Raw genomic sequence first — 20,033 nt, forward strand, 5'->3', positions numbered from 1 at the left:
TGTGCATTTTGAAGAACAGGTTAAGAAAGCGATGGGCTGTCAGCAGGAGGATCTCTTACACTTTTGTTATGTGGAACCTTGATTCGTTGCGCAGATGTTAGTCTACGAGAAAACCTTTAATATAGATTGCAGTTTGCTTGTGTTTCATTTAACTTAAATACAGCTGTCTAAACATGGCACTGAAGTTGTAAGATAGCTTTTATGATGGTCTTTGGAGAACCAATTTAATTCCAGAGCAATTTGGTACCATGGAACAAACCACTTTTTAATATAAAACAAAGATAAAATTAAAATGCCATTTCATTTGAGCTCCAGCAGCAATAGGTAATACAAAAGTACTTACAGTTTGTTTGATATACTCTGTAGCTTGCATTGTGTGCAGGTGTATAGTTGTATCTTGCTGCCTAGCTGTACTCTTTTACAAATTACATTATTTATAATATTTGGCAATTTTTTTAGCAAATATTTGGCAAATTACAAAGTGTATGAAGATATTTTAGTTTCAGATATGATGGGAGATAACCCCAAAACCGCAGACTTGCATTGATTTCTTTGCAGAAGTGTATTTTTGTCATAGAGACAGTAGAAATTTCTGTTTATGCCGTTAGGTGCAGCACGGATACAACTTGGATCAGGGCAGTTCTAATGAGTCACAGTAGGTTTGAGGGGCTCTTAAGGTAGGGTGGTTTTTTTCCAGGGAGAAAGGAATTTTTGTCTCTTATTAGTGCCTGCTAATAGCCAGGAAGGGAAGGCATTTTTAGCAACCCTACAGGTTCTAAATAAACAGTTGCTTGATTTCGTTGAATACAAGCTAACAACTATCTTACTGTTGCTTTTTGGCACTGATGTGCTTCTTTTGTGCAGCACGTTACAGAACATACAGCACAAAAAAGATGCGAGTGTGTAAGGCTAGAATGAAGTGTGCGTGTGGAGGAGGAGGACTAAGCAAGTCACATATTAGTGTGATTATGGCTGCTACCTTAAGAAGGGTCATGGAGAGGCCTGGTCTGATTTGTTGATGACAGAAGGCTGTCCTGGAGTCCAGTGTGCACCTCTTCCATGATTTGTGTTTATGCCAGGGGCTGTAGCACATGAACCAGTGCTACAGCATATAGATGTGGAGTCTGGAACTTGCTCCTGCATCTCCAGGTGCATTCAGTTTCTAGCAGTCTGCAACTTTCTGTTTTCACAATAGCATTTCGGTTGAACAACTTGGGATGGGAGCAGGAGAGGATCATGAACAAGGATGAGCAGAGAAAGACTAATTCTATTTTGTTGCTAGACAGTTGAATTTTACTTACCGGTCACACAAACAAGTGCCTTAGTTGGGCCAGTTTGCTTTTTGTTTAGTCAATATTTGCCACATCATCGTACTACAATTAAGGGTAGGATGAGACCATAGAATCACAGAGCAGCTCGGGTTGGAAGGGACCTCAAAGCCCACCCAGTTCCATCCCCTGCCATGGGCAGGGACACCTCCCACCAGCCCAGGCTGCCCAAAGCCCCATCCAGCCTGGCCTTGAACACCTCCAGGGATGGGGCATCCACAGCATCTCTGGGCAGCCTGTTCTGTGCCTCACCACCCTCTGAGTGAAGAATTTCCTCCTAACATCTAATCTAAATCTCCCCTTTTTTAGTTTAAAACCATTCCCCCTTGTCTCCCTGAGCAGAAAGTTGCTCTCCAGCTTTTTTTTATAAGCTTTCCTTAGGCTTCCTTCATATTAAGTTTCCTTCTTATGACCAGGCCATTCAGGCTCAAGTAAAACACCTGCTAGGACTTTAGGAGATAGGCTTTTGCAAGAGATTATACTGAGCACATGTGAACGTTTATTTTTCCATCTGTAACTAGGCCAAAAATGGAGAAGCATTACTGGGAATGGCAAATGGGCTTCTATTTTCACAGTAAAAGGTACAAAGGCCGGTTTGCTGGTTACTTTCAAAGTTCTGCTTCCTGAAACTTTTGCAGAGAAAAGCCTGCCCGTTTGTTCATCTGTCTGCTTTTTATGAAGGGAGAAATTTGCTTCCGTCTTTTTATAAAAACAAACATGGAAAAATATTGGCCTTAGAATTTTTCCCTGGCAACAGCAGAACCATCTTGATCAAAGGGGTAAAAAAGAAGAAAAAAGAACTGGTAAAAATTGACAGGGAAGATGGAACCCATAGCCACACCTCTGAAAAATCTGACAATATTAAAAGCAAGGAGAAAAACAGAGCTTAAGAAGATTGCCACTTCTCAGTGTGTTACTAACCTTTGCCAAGGTAACGCTTACCTACAGTCAGAAAACAAAGGACCACCTCAAGAGTAAACCCTGGGGTCCTCACCTGCAAGTCTTGACACATATTTGGAGCTGGGTACAAGATTTTTCATGCTGGTTCTAAAAAAACCAACTTTATTTCAATATAATCTTTTTAATTATTATTATTAAAAAAAATCATATGTGTGTATATATATATATAAACTCATCCTTTTCAATTCCAGCGTTGGCATAAACGACAAATTTCTTAATTCTCACTCTTAAATGCTACAGCTACAATGTGCCATCACTTCTCACGTCAGGTAAATTTTATATGCGGCAACAAAGGCGACGTGAGCATACCTGAGAAGAAGCGAAGGGGCTACACTGGCTTCAGGCTGATAAACAGTCATAAAACCAGTTCTTGCCGTGTCAGTGCCTTCCAGCTGTTGTTTCTCTCTGGGTCCACTGGGGGTGTGTGCAAGGAAAAGGCAGAAGCACGGGAACTTGCTTGTAAAGCTCGTTAGCAGCACGGCGCACAGCACAGCGCTGGCTGTCACCGTTACTTGCATTCTGTGGAGTCTGAACTCCAGTTGTCACCTCAACATCGTTATCCACTGCAGCGAAGTATGTTATTTCATCTCTAAAGACAGGTGCAGGCAGAAAGAGCCAGGCATTTCTGTAGGTGTGCTGACTGGGTTTCGAAAACAAACAAAGCTTTATATGACTTCTACAATAGTTTATGCCAAGATAACAAAATTTTACAAGGACAGCATTAGTTTTGATTTTCAGAGTTTTTTTATTAGTTTCAGTTGTACAAGTCGAACATTAGGGAACAATAAAAAACCCACATACATGACGTACAGTACACAGCTTGCATTGTTCCCAGGTTTTGGAGTCACGCATCAAGGGTCAGGCTGCAGAATAGAGTTCACCCGTTCTTAAATGAAAGCAGGCACATAGAAAACGATCTCGCTGCAGTGTTAGTGCACACTTGGTTGGGCAAATGCAATGTTAGGAGCACCACCTGCCGTTAGGCAACTGCATGTACCAAAGGAACACAGGTGTGGAACCGTGATGTTCTGCCCTGCTGCCCCTATTGCGTTGGTTCACATCAAAGTGAAATGAGAGGAAAACCAAACTGTTCGGCAGTTCACCCTGTGGTCCTAAGAGTTAGAGAGAGGGTACATACAGCCAGAGAAACTCCTCACAGAATGAAACCACAGAGCTGATACACATTTTGCATAGTTAAACTTATATCAGGAAAACCTTGGGTCTCTCGATTTTTTTTTTTTTCCCCAGCCTTTGAGCTTTTACTTAATAACCATTCAGAGCACCCTCATTCAGCGTTCAGACCACCCCGTCACTCCAGATACCTTTCCATTTCTTTGGTTACTTTCCTTAACATTTCTTAACTTTTATTTTTTATTATTCCTCCTACAGCAATACACCATGCCAGACATCCACTGCCTCCCTTTGACTACTCGTTTATTTTCTTCAGCTTTTCCCTCCTCTTCAGTTATTTCTACTCTCTTCAGTTACTCTTCTCAACATCTCTGAGCTTTCTCATCTTCACTCCTTCTGATTTTCTCTTGATAGAGAGCAAATGACACATTCTTCTCCTTGTTACACCTCATTGCCTTACTATTTGGAATACCACTTCTAAATCCTTTAAAAGCATTCACCTCCAAGGTCCTGATTCTTTCCTTATTTACACACGGATGTTAATCCCAATAATTCCAATGGTTTTACATGCAAAGTGACAGGTGAAAATCCAACCACTGACTTGAATCATAGCTCAAAAGAAAAGAGAACTAATAGAAGGAAGCAGAACGAGAGTTTAACATCTTAATGCAGTAGCACACATCCCCTCTCTCAAACCCACTTTGTTTTTCTTGGTAGAGAGCTAAACATCTTCACAGAGTGTCAACTTACTGTCAAACTTCTCTGTTGCAGTAATATTAAACGAGTTTGATGACATTTTGCTTCTTTAATCTCTTGGCACGGTCTTATCTGAATTCCCACTGTACTCCGTTAAATCCGTTTAAACTACTGTCTAGCATCAGGAAAAACCTGCCTCCTACCTGTTGTCGCCAAAATGGGAGAAGAGGAAAATTTCACCTGCCGTCCATGTTATGCAGAGGCTGCTGTGATAAGCACACTTTAAAAATATTGTAGAGCAGCCTGGGTCACTGATTGCTTATAGCAAGAGCAGTTTTGCAAGCAAGTTTTGCACACCCACTGGGTACAAAATGAAAGGTGTTCTTTCTTCACAGCCTCTTAGATTTTTTATTTGAAGTAAAAGCAAGTAAATTGTATTTCTGATTGTAATTTCTTTTGCTTGTAATTGTAACTTTCATCTCTGTTTTTGTTTTGTTGGGTTTTGGTGACAGTAGAACAAAATAAGCCCCGTGCTCAGTAGCACAGGGAGCCACGCCAGGCTAAAATATCTCTGTTTTTCTCATTTGTCCCAGCCCTAGCACGGACAACAGGTAGGAGCATTACTACAAATAGCCAGAGACCTGTTTTCACACAGCTTTGCCCGAGCAATGCATACCACACAGATTTTAAATTTGCACACAAGCTGATCACTTGCATGCATTTAAATTTACTTTGAGTATGTAACTGCATATATTTTTTAGTATGGCTTAGGCTTTTTTTTTTTTTCTGTAAGTTTAACCATTTAAGAGGAAAATACTTCATAAAAAAACACTATACATTTTGAGATAAGCTAGTGCTCATGAAAAGTGCTAGGTTAATATCTTTGGAAAGTGCGGTCCTCCACATAGCCAAAGAACACAGAGGAACAGTGTTAGCATCTCTATCTACCTGCAGCAGTTGAGGTGCCACCATGGGGAAGAGGCGATTAGTCCCTAATTTGATTCTCTGCTGATATTATATGGGAAGATACCAATTCTGGAGCTGATGGTTGCAGTCTGAGCACCCGTCAGTCACAAAATGATGGCTAACGCTACCTTAATTTGACATGCTGTACAAAACAGCTACCAGTTTTAACAGCTTTATTTCTCCCCTTAGCAAATTTTGAATCATCATCCTTGAGGTAGACAACCAGATATTCCAATACACAGAATCACACTTTCCCTGCACCTTCCAGTATCACATATTTCAAGTAAAAACAAAACCAAACTATTTTCAAACACTGTAGCTACCAATTTCACTTTTGCCTACAGTGTCATCCATACTATATCATGTCTGGAATAAGCTCCTTTGTGTTACACTTGATGCTTTACATTCTCAAAGCACATCCAAATATCAGCTAAATGCTGACTGCATTAAACCCTACAATTTAATCACAGAATGTCTGTTTAGTTTTATGGCCAAGTTACATGCCCCTGAGAACAGAGTTTATGCAGAAACACTGGCACCAATAACACTAGTGGATGCAGCTTTATTTAGATGCAGTTAGCATAGAAAGCACCTGAAATTATTTATATTTTCTTATTTATAATAGAATAACTCTGGATATTTTCATAACTATATTAAGAATACATTTGTTAATACCCATTTTGAAAAGATTATATTTACACACAAATACATGAAGACTTGTTGCTGAAAGAGCAAGAAGGAAAGAAAAGAAGGTGCCTGATCCTGTGCCCTTATATACAGGGGTAGTGCCATTAAATCAACTCACATGAGTATGGGTCCCTTGTTTGAGGAAAAATTACAGGTTCAGGTCCCTAACGCTTTATGCATTTATGATTTTGACAAACTACTATTTAAACTGTTTTTTACAAATACATTCTACAGTAACTGTGTCTATGGGCTCAGGCGTCCAGCCCTGAGAGAAACACGAAGTCTGTCCCCTGCATTTTGTAAAATCTACCACGTGGGGCACGTCCCAAAGTAGCTGCTTTAACAGCTCTGCAGTGAAATGCACGCATTCTCCCTACTGCAGGACACAATCCCTCAGTCTGCGTCTGAGGTAAGCCCCTTTGTGAAAGGTCACTCTTCCACTGATTGTAAGACTCACACAAGTGAGTCTTGGTGCAACAGTAAAACTTGCTCAAAATAAAAAACAACCAAAAACCAATTCAAAATAGATTCCAATTTGCCATCCAACTTGTTTGTTTTTATATCTACCTATAGATGTTGCTGTCCAAAAAAGAAAGAGACTTCAGTTCAAGATGATAATATTACATTATCTGTAAAAAAAGAAACTGTAAACTCTTCTGAGTACAGGGACTTTACATTCTTCATTAAAGTTGCTCTAACACTCTGAATACAGTCTTGGTTTGCAACATGTTTGAGAAGACAAACTAAACATGTTTGCAGTAATTTGACAGGAAAATGGAATTCTTTCCAAACTGAAAGAATATGAATTCTATATGACAATATTTTTGTAGGTAAAAAGTGCAAATTTGCATATATTACCTTCAAGCATTTTACACTGCTAGCTACAGGGAATTTCAAAGCATCCTTCATTTTGATATGATTTACCAGTTAAATAGTACATTTTGACCAAGAGTCATAAAGTAAATTTGACTGCTGCCTCCTGACTGTACAGATGCAAAGAACACCTAGAAAGGGGGAGAAAGAAAAAAAGGAAAAAAAATTACTGTCAGTGTACATTTATGAAAATATTTTTATCTATACGTAAAATATGAGAGAACATCACAGTCCGAAGTACAAGTATATATAAATCACACCTCAATTTTGAAAAAGAAAGTTTTTAAAGGGAAACAGTGCTTGTACTACAACTGGGGTATATTTTTTGCTATATATATTTTTCTATTTGGAAAATCACAAGAACACACTTTAAAATAATTAATCTAAACAGTTTAGGGGACCCAGTTTTCTAAATAAATCAGTGGGACTAAACAGGTTTCAGAGAACATTTATCCAGCACTGCAGTGGCATATGCAAGAAATCATACTTGATTATCCATTCTCCAGGTGCCTTCAATATGTGAAATCTTAGTGCTGTTTTTTTTTTTTTCTTGTTTGTTTTGACCTTGATGGCTGCTCTGAGCTGCATGTAATTTTGGCAGCCCAGGAGAGGCGGTCTTGTATTTAGGCATTTTCAGAGCTGGCTCACCAGTCCTCCCCACTGCATGTGCTGTGCTGGAGTCTGCCCAGTCATCAATGTCTGTATTTGTTAGCACCTCTGAAATCAGTTAAGGCTAGGTGGAACAGGAGTTGTAACATCCCTGGGTAAAGTAGGGCTGTGTCAAGGTGTGGAATATCCACTGCTTTGTGCGTTCACTGACAACATTTGCTTTGGTTGGGAAAATTATACTAAGGTAAGAAAAAAACAGTGTAAATACATAGTTACAGAAATTAAATGGTCTTAGTTTTGTAGATGAAAATTACTTGGTTTTGCTCTATTAATACACTGTACTCATCTCCGTACCTTGTCATTTCTTTCGCATAGAAATTTTAGCTTCTGCGCTTTCTTGTGCATAAATACTCCTTCCAGATTTCCTGTTTCCACAGAGCGCAATTCAATTGCCTTCTCTCCCCAGCCCATGACCTGATTAGATTGAAGGTAAGCTAAAAGAAGAAAAAAAAGATTTTTTTTAAGTTAAAAAATGCCACCAGTACACTTGCCTGTTACTATCTGTACACAAGTAATTAATCTCATGCAAGAATGTTTTACAGAAGTGAGCCCCAAATGCAGATACAGCCAGTCATTTGTGGGAGTCCAATATATAGCTGGAATACAGTGCTAGTTTCAAAAAAAGGGATTCACACACAAAACCTTTGCTGATACATTTTTAAAGGCTAAATTCTTAGCTTCTGATGCAGAGCTTGAAAAAAGAGACTATGCAGAGATGATCTTAAAGCAGAAAAGAGTGTGTTGAGAGTGTTTTATGTTTCTAAGCATTTTTTTCCTATTTTTCTTTAATTCTATTCCTTACTATTTCTAATGACTCCAGTCTAGTGGCACTATTGTCCTTTGTTTTAACTCCTCTATAGAAGATCGAGGGTAACCAAAACAAGATTCATTCACCTCTTCTTTAGCTCACTCAAGAGCCTGGAACCTTTCTTTCTTTGTTTTTCCTATAATAGTTGTTATTTTTTGTTGTACTATGGATATAGGCTGTGAAAATTAGCTGTGTGGGCTGCTGCTATTTAACAGCTGAAAGATTGATTCTTGCCTTATGTCAACACAGATCGGAAGCATTTCAGTTTGATAACAACATATTCTGAATGACTCAAGTTTACACAAGAAGTCTTGGGAACAGTACCTGAATTTCAGTTTCTCACTTATTTTGGACTCTACACTTACCTTAAGTACACTATCAAATGTGCAACTTGTGCCCATTTGGTGTCTCATCCTTCTTTCACTCTACATGTCCAAGAAAAATCTTGACTGTCTTCTCCATAGCCATCTATTAGGAAGTTAAGTATGTTTGCTGCTAAGTTTGAGTTAGTCTGAAACCTAAATGCTTTGGAATCTGAGACTAAGGCATGATTCATTTACTGTCCTTAGCTACTGTCTTCCCATAATTTGTTTTTGGATATAAGCAAAGAAGACAGGTCTTTCCCAACCTGGATGATTCTAAGATATTCCAGCATTGCAGAAGCTTACTGTGTTATTCCCTTCAAATCTGGCAACTGGATGAGAAATCAGGATAGTGATGAAGGAGTTAACACTACAGACTTCAAATTAGGGACAGTTTCAATTAAAATCCTCTGATTACTGTACGTATTGGCTTCCAAGGTAAAAAACACATTATTTATGCTCTAGATAGCCAATGCTCAGAAATTATTGTTCTTGCTCAACTATGAGTTGTTTTTTCATTAGTCCGAGAACTGTGGTGCTCTGAAATATTCTAGAGGGAACGTGTGCATTTGACTGGTTTTTAGCTTCAGAGGACACTGCCTGCCTGTCCTGCTTTTTTAACGCAAACAATGTCTGTTCCTTAAAACCTTCCACGTTGATTTAGATTTTGTCTAAAAACTAGGCTTTCCATACACACTGATAACACAAAGCAAAAGCCTGTGATCCTGCTTTACAAGGACAGGAGAAAATAAAGGAAATATATTCCAGTGGTTGTATATTCTTCTTGTAGCAGTTGATTTAATATTACCTTGGAATCCTTGTTTTATAATCCTTGTTCAGATGTGTGATAACTATACCTCCTTGGAAACATGTCCGTTTTGGGTACAGCGTTGACATTTTAGTTCCCCCAAAGTCTATTAATTTTCCCCAAATCTGCTTAAGTAGGCTTCTCTTTCAGTTATTCTTTACACACTGAAGGCTTCCCTGCCACTAGAGCTGAAAGCAAGAAAATCACTTCCCAGTATCCCAGTCATGTGGAAAGAGGAATAAACCTCTCCATGAAAAGCAAAACAGCATTGACGAGCTGAGGATAAGAGAGAAGAGGGTGGAGAGGAGGGATATTTTTTGAAATCAAACACCTGAAATCAACACTTTTTTTATTCATATTCTTTTCTTTATGCTTAATTTTCTAGCCTGTATGACAGGGTGCTGTAGGCAGCAAGAAAGACTCATTCTGGCTCGCTGCATGGCAGCACCCATCTAACGTGCAGTCACCTAATAAAGCAGGCCTAGACCACACAAAGTAAAGAAGCTAAAGATACAATACTCAGACATCTGCTATTTTTGATAACATCTGACACCACATTAACATTTGCAAACACACCAAACACGCAGGTAGGCTATGATTCCGGGGAGTGGGACAGCAAGGCAGGTCTGTGTACATAAACGATAGAACGACGACATTCTGTGGCTACAGTTTAGTATAGGGCATGTAGGTCCACCATGAAAGACCTAATCCACTCAAATTCTCCTTATCTTTTCCATTTGTGAAATCCGCACTCAAGTTGTCAATACCCTGTGTCTGTATCAGCCGTATCCATGTCTTTGGCAGATTTCAATTTGATAGCATCCTTGCAGGTCCTTGCATCCTTGAAAGCCCTGGATGACTGAGCTACTGCTGCTATATTCAGATTGGAACTGATCTCCCAAGCAGTATTACAAGAGGAACATAATAACACAGATATTCCACCTTCAGCCACTGATGTTCTCCTGGCTGGCCAATATATTGAGAACTTGTCAACTGACGATGGCAAATGTCAAAGTACAACTAGCACAAAACTCATTCCTGTAGCAGAATCAAGAAGTTTTTTCTCAAATTGCATCTGAAGACATATATGCTAACAGAAAGACCCCATTATACCATTTTTGGGGTTATCCACTTATAAAAATTTATACATGGAAATTAATTTGGAGGGTAGCAGGCTGTGAATTCGAAGTTCAGTACTGAGTCTTGATAACCTTCCCATGAGAACACTTGCTCTAGAATACAAACGTGCCATGTACAATGAACTGCAAGTGGATTAGATACTCAGAATTAGGTCTACTTGCTCTGGAACAAAAGCTCCTACACTATGTGCAATTTAGGAATAGTTCGAGTCCACTCTTCACTTCATAAAGCTTTAGATAAAAATATTTCGTGCTTCCAGCTGGCAACGTTTAAATATATTTATATTATGATGCAAGATTATACTGGTTTCTAGCAATCCTAGACACAGAGAGCTAGCTGCTCTTGTCCTTTGGACAGTAACTCAGCAAAAAACAAACAAACAAACAAACATATATTAGCTCAGACTGATGTGCCAAAATTGCTTAAAGTTCTGGAGCAAAGTCACTCAGAGTTACCTGAGGCTCCTCTGCCTCACCCAGACTACCACGTATTTAGAAGATGTACAGTTGTGCACGAGCTGTGGTTCTTGTTACACCAATTGTGTCAGCTGTATGCCCTGGAGATCACAGAATACACACCATAAACTCAGTAGAGGGAAGTGGGATCAAAATCAGCCTCTTAACATCATGAAAGCATTAGGAACGCTCTAAAATTGGGTCGAGACCACCTACTTGGTGTTTCCTGTTCACAGCGTGTATTAGCATCGGGTTGAGGAGAGCCCCCATTCACGGAAGTGATTGCTTCAAGGGGAAACGGTTGAGAGGCAGAAAAGGTGAACGAAATTACTGAGCCATACTGAAACCATTAGCTTTCTATGAAGTGCCACTGACATGAGCTAATGATCTCTTAGTCTCACATCAGTAGCACACTCAGTCTGAGAGAAGTGCACTTGGTGTCACAGAGCCCAGGTACCACTACAATCTCACTTCCCTTCTTCAGTTTTCTTTTTGTCTTTAAATTCTTTCTCTTCAAAAATGCCTTTTCTGATCTCATGTGCTGAATTTGGCTCACTGCCCTAAGCAGTTATTCCCAACTTATCTCTACATGAAAGCAGAATCAGATCAGCTTTTTAGCGAAATAACATAAAATCGGGCTTTTCTGATTAGTGTTACAGAAATAGGGCAGGACGGGACCTTAATGCACCTTCTCCTCCATCCATATCTCTGTGCCACACCAGTATCACTTGTGACAGTTGATCGTCTAACCTGACCTTAAAGGCCTCTAGCCATAGAGACTCCACAAATTCCGAAGGCAACTGATTCTGTACAAACCAAGAGGTTGAAATGAACAAACCAAACACGAATTAAAAGATTCTGACCCACTTTTGCATGCGTGAGTCATGATACCAAACTCCATTTTATGAGGTACAAGGGTACACTGCTTTACTGAATTCCTTTTAGGAGAGGGTGAAATGCAACACAAAAATAAGTACTGAATTTTGCTTTTCTGGACACGTTTGAGAAAATTGCCTCAGGCCAGTATGCAGCTAGGCAAGAACTTTAAAAGAATACCCAGTGATTTTGCTGGCAGTAAGAGATAGCAACTATTAGAGACCATACAGATCTTAAAACTGACTACATTTCTACTGAACCCTTCTTTGGCCCTTCAATCCCACCCCACATGCTCTGTGAAATCATGACTTCTATTGATTCCTGCCCTCTTTGGGAAAAGCATGTGGTGGTGTTGTTTTTTTTAATTTTTATTTTGGGGCGCAGCGAGATAACATTTTTGGTTTGTTTTAGACAAATGAAAGGGAGATGTGTGTGTTGAGGGCTTGAATGAAGATAACCCACGGAGATACCAACAGCGTTCTGCGATGTCGCAAAGCTCAAACCCAGCCTCAAGCTCTCCCGTGATGCTGCTGACCACTGATTAGGGACTGATTAGCTACTTGCATGTACTTCTGTCTGCTGCCCATGCTTCAGAAGTCACTGCCCAGAGGTTAAGCAATTTGGGGGAGGAAGACAGGGAAAGGAGACAGGAATTTCTCTTGTGCAATTCTATTAAATAGTTTTACTGCTATTACTTACGTTACTTATATAAGTTTTATAACTTATATTACTTATATAATATAAGAATATAAGTTGTTTTTTTCCTTTCCTTTTTTTTTTTTTTTTCTCCCCTGGACAAAGACCTAACACATACAGTTCCCTAACCACCCAAAAAAGAGCTACGACTAAATAAAATTTTGACTAGGAATCTTATTGTTTACTAAATACATGTTTATATGCATCTCTGTTCCAAAGCACGCCTGCTCTCAGTTGTTGCTTGCTCACTTCTGCAATTATTATTCCAGTGTAACTAATAACCTAAGTGAGAAACATGTTTAGGGCGTGAGGTGGCTTGTTTGTTTGCTGTTTGCTGGGGAAAACACTGCATGGGAGATGTGACCAACAAGAATCATTCAGATATGAGCAGGAGTTTCCTGTACATGAGTTGGCCAGCTAGTATTTCAAGGACTGGTAAGTGCGTTGAAAGAGCACTACTGCAGTAATGCAACCAGCTTTTGGTAACCCTATCTGTTTTTCCACATAACATCATTTTGATTTTAATACGTACACAGCAAAGGAAATCAGGACTTTTATTGGTCCCCTACTCTTTGGGAATATCCGGTTTTGTGCCAACCTGCCAAGCAGACATACTGTAAATAATTCATTACTTGCACAGAAGGGCAAAAGTGCTCTCAAATTATATTAACTTGATGTTTCTTAAACCCTTTTAAAATCTTGTTTTATAGAAAGAAAATATAACAGCTCTATTTATATTTAGCCTTACATATATGAAATATCTTTCAGATTAAACATGGATAGAGTACTTCTACAATTTTAATTTCCCATTGGATTTGAGTTTCCTCTCTCCAATTTCTTATTAACAGATAGGTCACAGAGGTTCCAATTTAAAGACTGGGAGAGTAAGCTATATTTAGTTTCCCTGCCCTAAATCTATCAATTATAATGCACTTTTTTTTTTTTTTTTTTTTTTAAGTCAAGAAACACTTTATCAACTGCAGAAGTTTTCTTTCAAAATACTTATTTAAAGAAACTAAGAACTGGACAAAAGGTGGCTAGAGAGCACCCTGAGGTTAACACAAGACCCTCCTGTCTAAAGCACAGAGTGAAAACTTTTGAGATAAGCTCATGCAGACTCCTGTCAGACCTTGTCAAGTCTGGAAATTCCAGAACAGGATCTCTTGTGAAACTTGCAAGTTCCCCCTACATTTGGCCATGTAAATAACACCGTCAGACTTCTCTCATAAGAGCTCATGTTTCTGTCTGGAGACTAGAATTTCAGAGGAACAAGAAGATGAATAGGAGCTGATGGGAAAAAATTTAATAGTTAACAGAGCGGTTTAAAGTTTGGGTTTTGTGTTGAGTAATAGGTTGGGTTAATTGGTTTTTAGCTGTAATGTGAATGCAATCAGAAGTCAAATTGATCTTGTACCACATCACAACAACTGAAAATTTCTGTTTCAAAGAAATCCAGCTCTGAGACCTCAGTGCTGTGGCAGCAGCAATAATGCAAGAGTTCTCCAGTTAACATACTGGAAAATTTTCAAATGACAACTGAGAGGGGGTGTTTGAAGACTGCCTCCCTTCAGCTGTGGAATCTGCAGAATTATAAACAACGAAAGAGTGACAGAGTGACACCTTTCCTTCCAGAGAAAACCTACAGTCTTGCTCTTTGAGCACTTGGGGATGCTTTGCAAAGACCTATCTGTTTACTCAGCCCTCTTTACCTTACCATCGTAAAAATTTCATCTCACTCACTCTTTGCTACCTCAGTAGCGTGCTTCATTGGACCTGCCTTAGCTACCTGTCTCCAAATGGGATGCCTTCCCATCTGGTGGAGCCCATCTCTCTAGACCGACCGCAGAGAAAATCCAACAATTCACACGGACAAGGCCGCTGTACAGTAAAATTCTTTAGACAGGATACCACCCTCCGAGGTGTGTCTGCTCCAACCGCTTCCTATCTAACTGCCCTAAAATACTTTAACGAAAATGCCTAGGTCATTTTGCACTGATGGCTTTCCATGCAAATCATTATAATGGTTGCATACTTAAGAACAAGAGGAATGGCTACATGAGCATGTGGAAAGGAGAATGTCCAAATGGCATCTTTCTATTAAGATGTAATCAACCTTGAGAAATTGAGAATCTCATACCTATCCAGATGTAGGCAGAAAGAGGTTTTAAATGAGAGTAATTAACTGGCACAGAGGATCATATACTCAGCTGGCCCAAAGTGGTGAAGCTTTATTCACTTCAGTGCCAGCAGGGTACATGCAAGGAAATTTTTTACTGAAGTTAAGGAATTATGATTCCCAGGCACAAGAACGCTTTACAAACCTATCTCATGTTTCTGTAGGTTTGATGATTCAGTACTTTCAGCAAGGTTAGGAAAAAGGACTTAAGCTCCTTCTGGTACACTTCTGAGGCATTCCTACAAACTCTGTCCAGACGAAGTGAAAAAAAAGCTTTGAGGGCAATCAGGACCCAGTGTCACAAACTGCAGATTTCCAAGCAGCAGTCATAAATAATTGCAATAATTCTTGCAATATCTCCCTTTCTAAAGTGAGATGTAATAAAGCCTTTTGTTCCTTATGTATCAACATTTGAAACACACTGTCTAATTACCTGATATCAGTGAATCTTTAGGCCATAGCATACAGTAAAAGCAGTACAACTAGAAAAGCCTGTAATAGCTACAAATAATCTATGCTTTAGCAAGTATTAAACATGAGATTAGGGTTAATCTCAAGCAGGACAGTTACATAAAGGCAGCTTGTTTTAAAATTCCATCTCTTCCCAAGGCAAGAAAAAGGAGTTCTAACCCACAAGGTACACGTGAAAAAACAAAGAGTTTAAATATTTATGAAAATCCGATATCATATATGCACACCACAAGGTGTATAAAACATGACAGTTTTTTTTAAAAAATGGTTCATGTTAAATAAGCTTGCTGCGTTTTTTAAGGCCTAAGGAAGTACTTCCCATAATGAAAAGGGTCTTGAAAGCTGTCTCCTTGAGATAACATTCTTCAGTGCAGCTTCCAATTACATTCAGTACTTCTTGTTAGAACTCTTCCTACACCCTTCCCGAGTAATTGCTCTTTGATTATTGATTATTTCTTAGAGTGTTTCTAACGTTAATTCAGAGGGGATATAAAATTTCAACATATCAAGGATTATTAGATTTTCATATGAGAAATGGAGAATTGACTTGATAGATTTTAATTGTGCCCTGCAGCTCTGAGTAGGGGCTGAAAAGCAGAGATAGGTGTATTTAGTGGAGGGAAGCAAATACTACACAGTCAGGTTATAACCTCACACCTGATTCTTGGAACTGAAGTACTTCTGTAGCTGAATTTTATAGTAACAGTGCAAAAAATACAAGTTCCCTTATAGCAATGTGTGTTCCAGAGGCGGGTTTCTTGCTCTCAGTACTGTTGAAAACCCTCTACAAATGATAGACTTGGTATTTCCTCAAGGGTGTTACTCTACTGATTTTAATGGACTTTTCCTAAAGCTACCCGACTACAAGTGCAAGGAGAAAGGTGAACTTTCTTCATTTTTCACTGTGGCATCCAGTTTCTGCCAAGCTAATAATCTGCTTTTGCACAATCTAAATGTCGTGGGCTTTTGCTGTTTGTTTGTATGTTTTAAGATCCAGAAGAACAGGAATGAGACAAAAAAGAAATTAAAAGCAACTAATAATAAAAACAAAAATCTGCCTGTGTTATGTTCTTGGTTTTCCCCACACTTAACATGAAGCCCTCTGGGGAAGGTGAAACAAGCAGCTGTCCTGTGCAATACAATGAGAATCTCCTCCTACAAAGCCACTGGAAACATGGAGAGACTGAGAATCTGTTGGAAATACCCTGTACTGTGAATTTGAAGTGATAAAATTAAGGGGCCATCTGACAGCAGTTACAGACCTTTTCAATAACTCACCCTGCTATAGTTGCAAATTTTTACGTAAAAATGCTATGGGCTATGAACAATCAAAGCAGAAAACAAGCACCTTTGTGTCACTAATTCATGTAATTCTCTCTGTGAAAACTCTCTGGAGGCTGCACCCCCAGGGAAGCTTGGCTGTATAGTAAGGGTATGATGCAATAAACGGTATGACAAGAATACAAACCCCGTGATCCAAACTTGAAGACCCTGTTGCAATCGTTGGCTGTTTTAACATAAACATACATAAACCTCTTTACTCTCCAGATATCTGTTTTGCTCAGAAGTTGCTTTATGTGCCACACAACCACTTTCGCATAGATACAAACCTCATAAAGTAGTCAGGTTTCATGCAGCAGAACCTTACGTTTAATAAAACACAGTTTTTCATACATACCTACAGATGCTGGCATTTCTCCCCACTGTAAAACAGTTTCCTTTGTGAAATGCCCATATATATCAATGTAGATGCCTTCATCTTCGTAGGCGAGTAACAGTTCCATTCCGCTGGTGTTTGGGAGGATGATAATGGCATGTGGGCGAATAGTTCCTTGGATCTAGAATCATATTTTGCTAAGATTTATATCAGAAAATGGACTGCAATTTTAGTGACTATATCAATCTAACTAGCTTGACAGAGCAATAAAAAGAACTAGCTCATGGAAAGTGAAAGAAACGCCTGTTTTCAGAAAAGCTGTGCAGTTTGCAAGCTAGCCCCTGAAATAGGTTTTCTCCTCTCCTCCCCCCTTTAGATATTACAGTAGGTTTGCAAACAAGGCAATGTTCAGTATTTCACTTTATGTTTACTAGGATTAACGGGTTTCAAGAAGCCATGGAGCCACTGAGACACAATAATACTGACTTATTTATGAAACACCTGCATTATGTAAATATAAGACAGGTGAAATAAATTTGAATTCACAGTTATTTCAGAAGATGGAGGAAGAACAAAAGCTTCCATGTTCCAGGAAACCAGTGCTTTCACTTTCCATATTTCCCTATCCCCTTTCAAGCCAAAAAAAAATGTAAATTTAACAGTATTTACAGCAAGCTGAACATTGTACCTGGACCTTTCAAACACAAGCCACTCTATGTCCTTCCCTTCCCACATTCTTCCCTACAAATAGTTCCCCTTTTCAGTGTTGCTCAGCATATGTTTTCTGCATGCCACAAGAAACAGTGCATTTCACTCACACAAGTTATTTTAACAGCTGCTCGATGCACTAGAATCTCTCCCAGAAGCCAACACATGTCCCAAGTGAAAAAAAAAAGAAGTCAAAGTATACAACTATGGAGGTGGGGTTTTATGAAAGCACTTTTGAACGAAAACGAGGAAAACCTTAAAATCATTAAGAAAGCATTTCTTTTTGTTTTGTTTTTAAAAAGCACTACTCAAAACAGGATAATTAAGCAGTCAATTAAACCACTACAATGAATCTTTCTAGGAAGCACATGACTGGAGTTTCTGCATCATTTTCACAAGCCAGCAACACACAGATCTGTTTTCTTCAAGCACATACATTACACATGCCGGAAGGGCAGAATGAACAGTAAAGAAGCACCGAAGCTGTACTTGCCCAACTGAATACACCCAGGCCAACCACTTGACTCCGTGCCTCCGCAACAACTATCCGTAACACTAGAACGGGTATCCAGAGCCGCAGAGCAATTTTAATGCGTTGCCTTGGTACTCGCATGAGCGATCGAAGCAGGTAAGAGATGGAGAAAGAGGTGGGGAACCAGGAAAAGAGGCTACCAGAAAGCAAGAGTATCTAAAGTCAGCCTGTTGAAGTCTGCTCTGTTGTCACTACAAAGCTCCTTGAGAAAATCATCCAGTCTATCAGATGCTCTTTGAAATAATAAAATACCGAAAAAGAACTACCGTAGCAGCAGATTTATTTCAGGTCTAAAACTCTAAAGGGAAAATATATTTTTAGTACATGCTAACTTTTGGTTGAAGAGCGCACGCAAATGGAGCCAGTCTTAAAGGTGCCCCACATCTTCAGGACAATCACCTGGGAAATCTCTCTCATCATGTGCATAATTATATCCGCAGCCTGTTGGAGAACTGCAGCCACTCAGAAGGCTCCCCTTTTCCTCTGCCTTTCACATCTTGGGCAATTATGCTGATGATCTTTGTGACAAGTCATTATTCACCTCGCTTAGCAACCAACTTCCAGGGATGGCACGCAGGCATCACGCTTACATTTATCAACTGATGTGAATTTTCCATAGCTGCATAGTTAACAAAGCTACTAATTGTTGGATTAAATAAGCCATCTAACAACACAAATATTAAGGCCCTTAAACAAACAAACAAACAAAAAACAGCTCAGGTTTGTAGCAGGTGATTCAGCAGCCTGTTCTAAACACCTAGAGCAGTTTGCAATTAAGAGAAGTTTATAAACCATCATCCGTAAACACTGTGGCCATCAGAAAACACAGGTGTGACAATTTGAAGGCTGTCACTCGTCAGGGTAGCAGGGTGATCAAGTGGCTTGCCACAGGGCATGGGTTTTCGTTTGGTTTGAAAACACTGAGCTGAGAGAGGGAGGAAAAAATAAATAAAGAAATTAAAGGGTCTTGGACCAGGCTGCAACATGCAGATGTGGGATGAGATCCCTCCAAACCGAGTGTTACTGGAAGTCCCATCCCTTGGCATACACGGAAGCAGTGGCACCCATCAGCTAACACTCTTGCCTGTGTGGAGCTCTGCTGACTTTAGGGAGGGTTTTTCCAAGTGAGCACAGAAGTTCCCCTGCTGGGAGCCCCCCATCAGACCAGAGTCATGGGAATCCACTAGCTTTTTGGACTTAATCCCCTAAATTTCTGTGGCTTTTGGGACCCACAACTTTGAAATGAACCATCTAGAACAGCTAAGAAATAACAGGAAAAAAAAAAAAAGAAAAGAAAAAAAGAGCACAGATTTCATACTGGACAGCCCCATACCACTCTTTTACTTTTGCAGAGTAATTACTTTGCTTTTAACTCAATTTAGGCTGTTTTTAGCAGTCAACATCATCTCTCAGCGAACAGGTACACCATGCAACATGTACCTGAAATCAACATCTTCATGCCAACTTCTGCTTGAAAACCTAAGCAGAAAATCCTGAATTCTTTTTAATGTAAGGACTGATTTCATGGGCAACTGAGCAGTAAGAAAATCAGCAAATTTATTTGGCCTGGAAGCTGGGTTTCTGCAGAGTCATGACTAAAAGGCAAATCACATTTGTAGATCACATGAGCTCATGTAAATCATGTAAAATGAATGCAAGTTTGCTCCACAGTGAAGAAATTAGGATTATTCATGTGTTCACCTGTTAACCCATGTGAATGCATGTTTGGACTCAATTTATACGTGGCTCCTCTAGCTACAGGTACTCTTTGATGCAAAGATAACATGCCTGAAAGCAGATCAAGATTTAAACATATGCTGCACATCTTTTTAAACAAGGCCAAATTTCAGCTCAATTTAGTGATCAAGACAGAAAAACACATTGGCAGATTATGAAAGTCACCAAATTCAATATTGTGGTTTTGTATGCTTTAAAAAAGTCTTATATTTCCAGGATAAATCAATTAAAAATAGTACTGTCCATACAATGGCTTTCTGACATTAAACCGTTAAAACTGATACTCTAAATCTGGGG

General features: G+C 39.3%; 1 protein-coding gene and 1 long non-coding RNA gene across 5 annotated transcripts in view; one reads left to right on the plus strand and one right to left on the minus strand.

Annotated features, from left to right (window-relative positions):
• Positions 1 to 5,626: 5,626 nt before the first annotated feature.
• NRK (Nik related kinase) overlaps positions 5,627 to 20,033 on the minus strand; it is a 98,108-nt gene continuing 83,701 nt past the window's right edge. For all 4 annotated transcript variants that reach the window (XM_080553968.1, XM_080553967.1, XM_080553969.1 and 1 more), the window contains 3 exons: positions 16,781 to 16,940; positions 7,605 to 7,744; positions 5,627 to 6,772 (listed from right to left, as the gene is read on the minus strand). In XM_080553968.1, the coding sequence (XP_080410094.1) occupies positions 6,689 to 6,772; positions 7,605 to 7,744; positions 16,781 to 16,940 (384 nt within the window). In that variant the 3' untranslated portion in view covers positions 5,627 to 6,688. The remainder of the gene's footprint in view (positions 6,773 to 7,604; positions 7,745 to 16,780; positions 16,941 to 20,033) is intronic.
• LOC308177204 lies at positions 7,751 to 19,532 on the plus strand. Its single transcript, XR_013938947.1, has 2 exons — positions 7,751 to 8,488; positions 17,833 to 19,532. It is a non-coding gene; the product is annotated as an uncharacterized lncRNA (long non-coding RNA).

Source organism: Anser brachyrhynchus, assembly GCF_964034855.1.
Source record: "Anser brachyrhynchus genome assembly, chromosome: 13".
In the NCBI taxonomy this organism is placed as follows: domain Eukaryota; kingdom Metazoa; phylum Chordata; class Aves; order Anseriformes; family Anatidae; genus Anser; species Anser brachyrhynchus.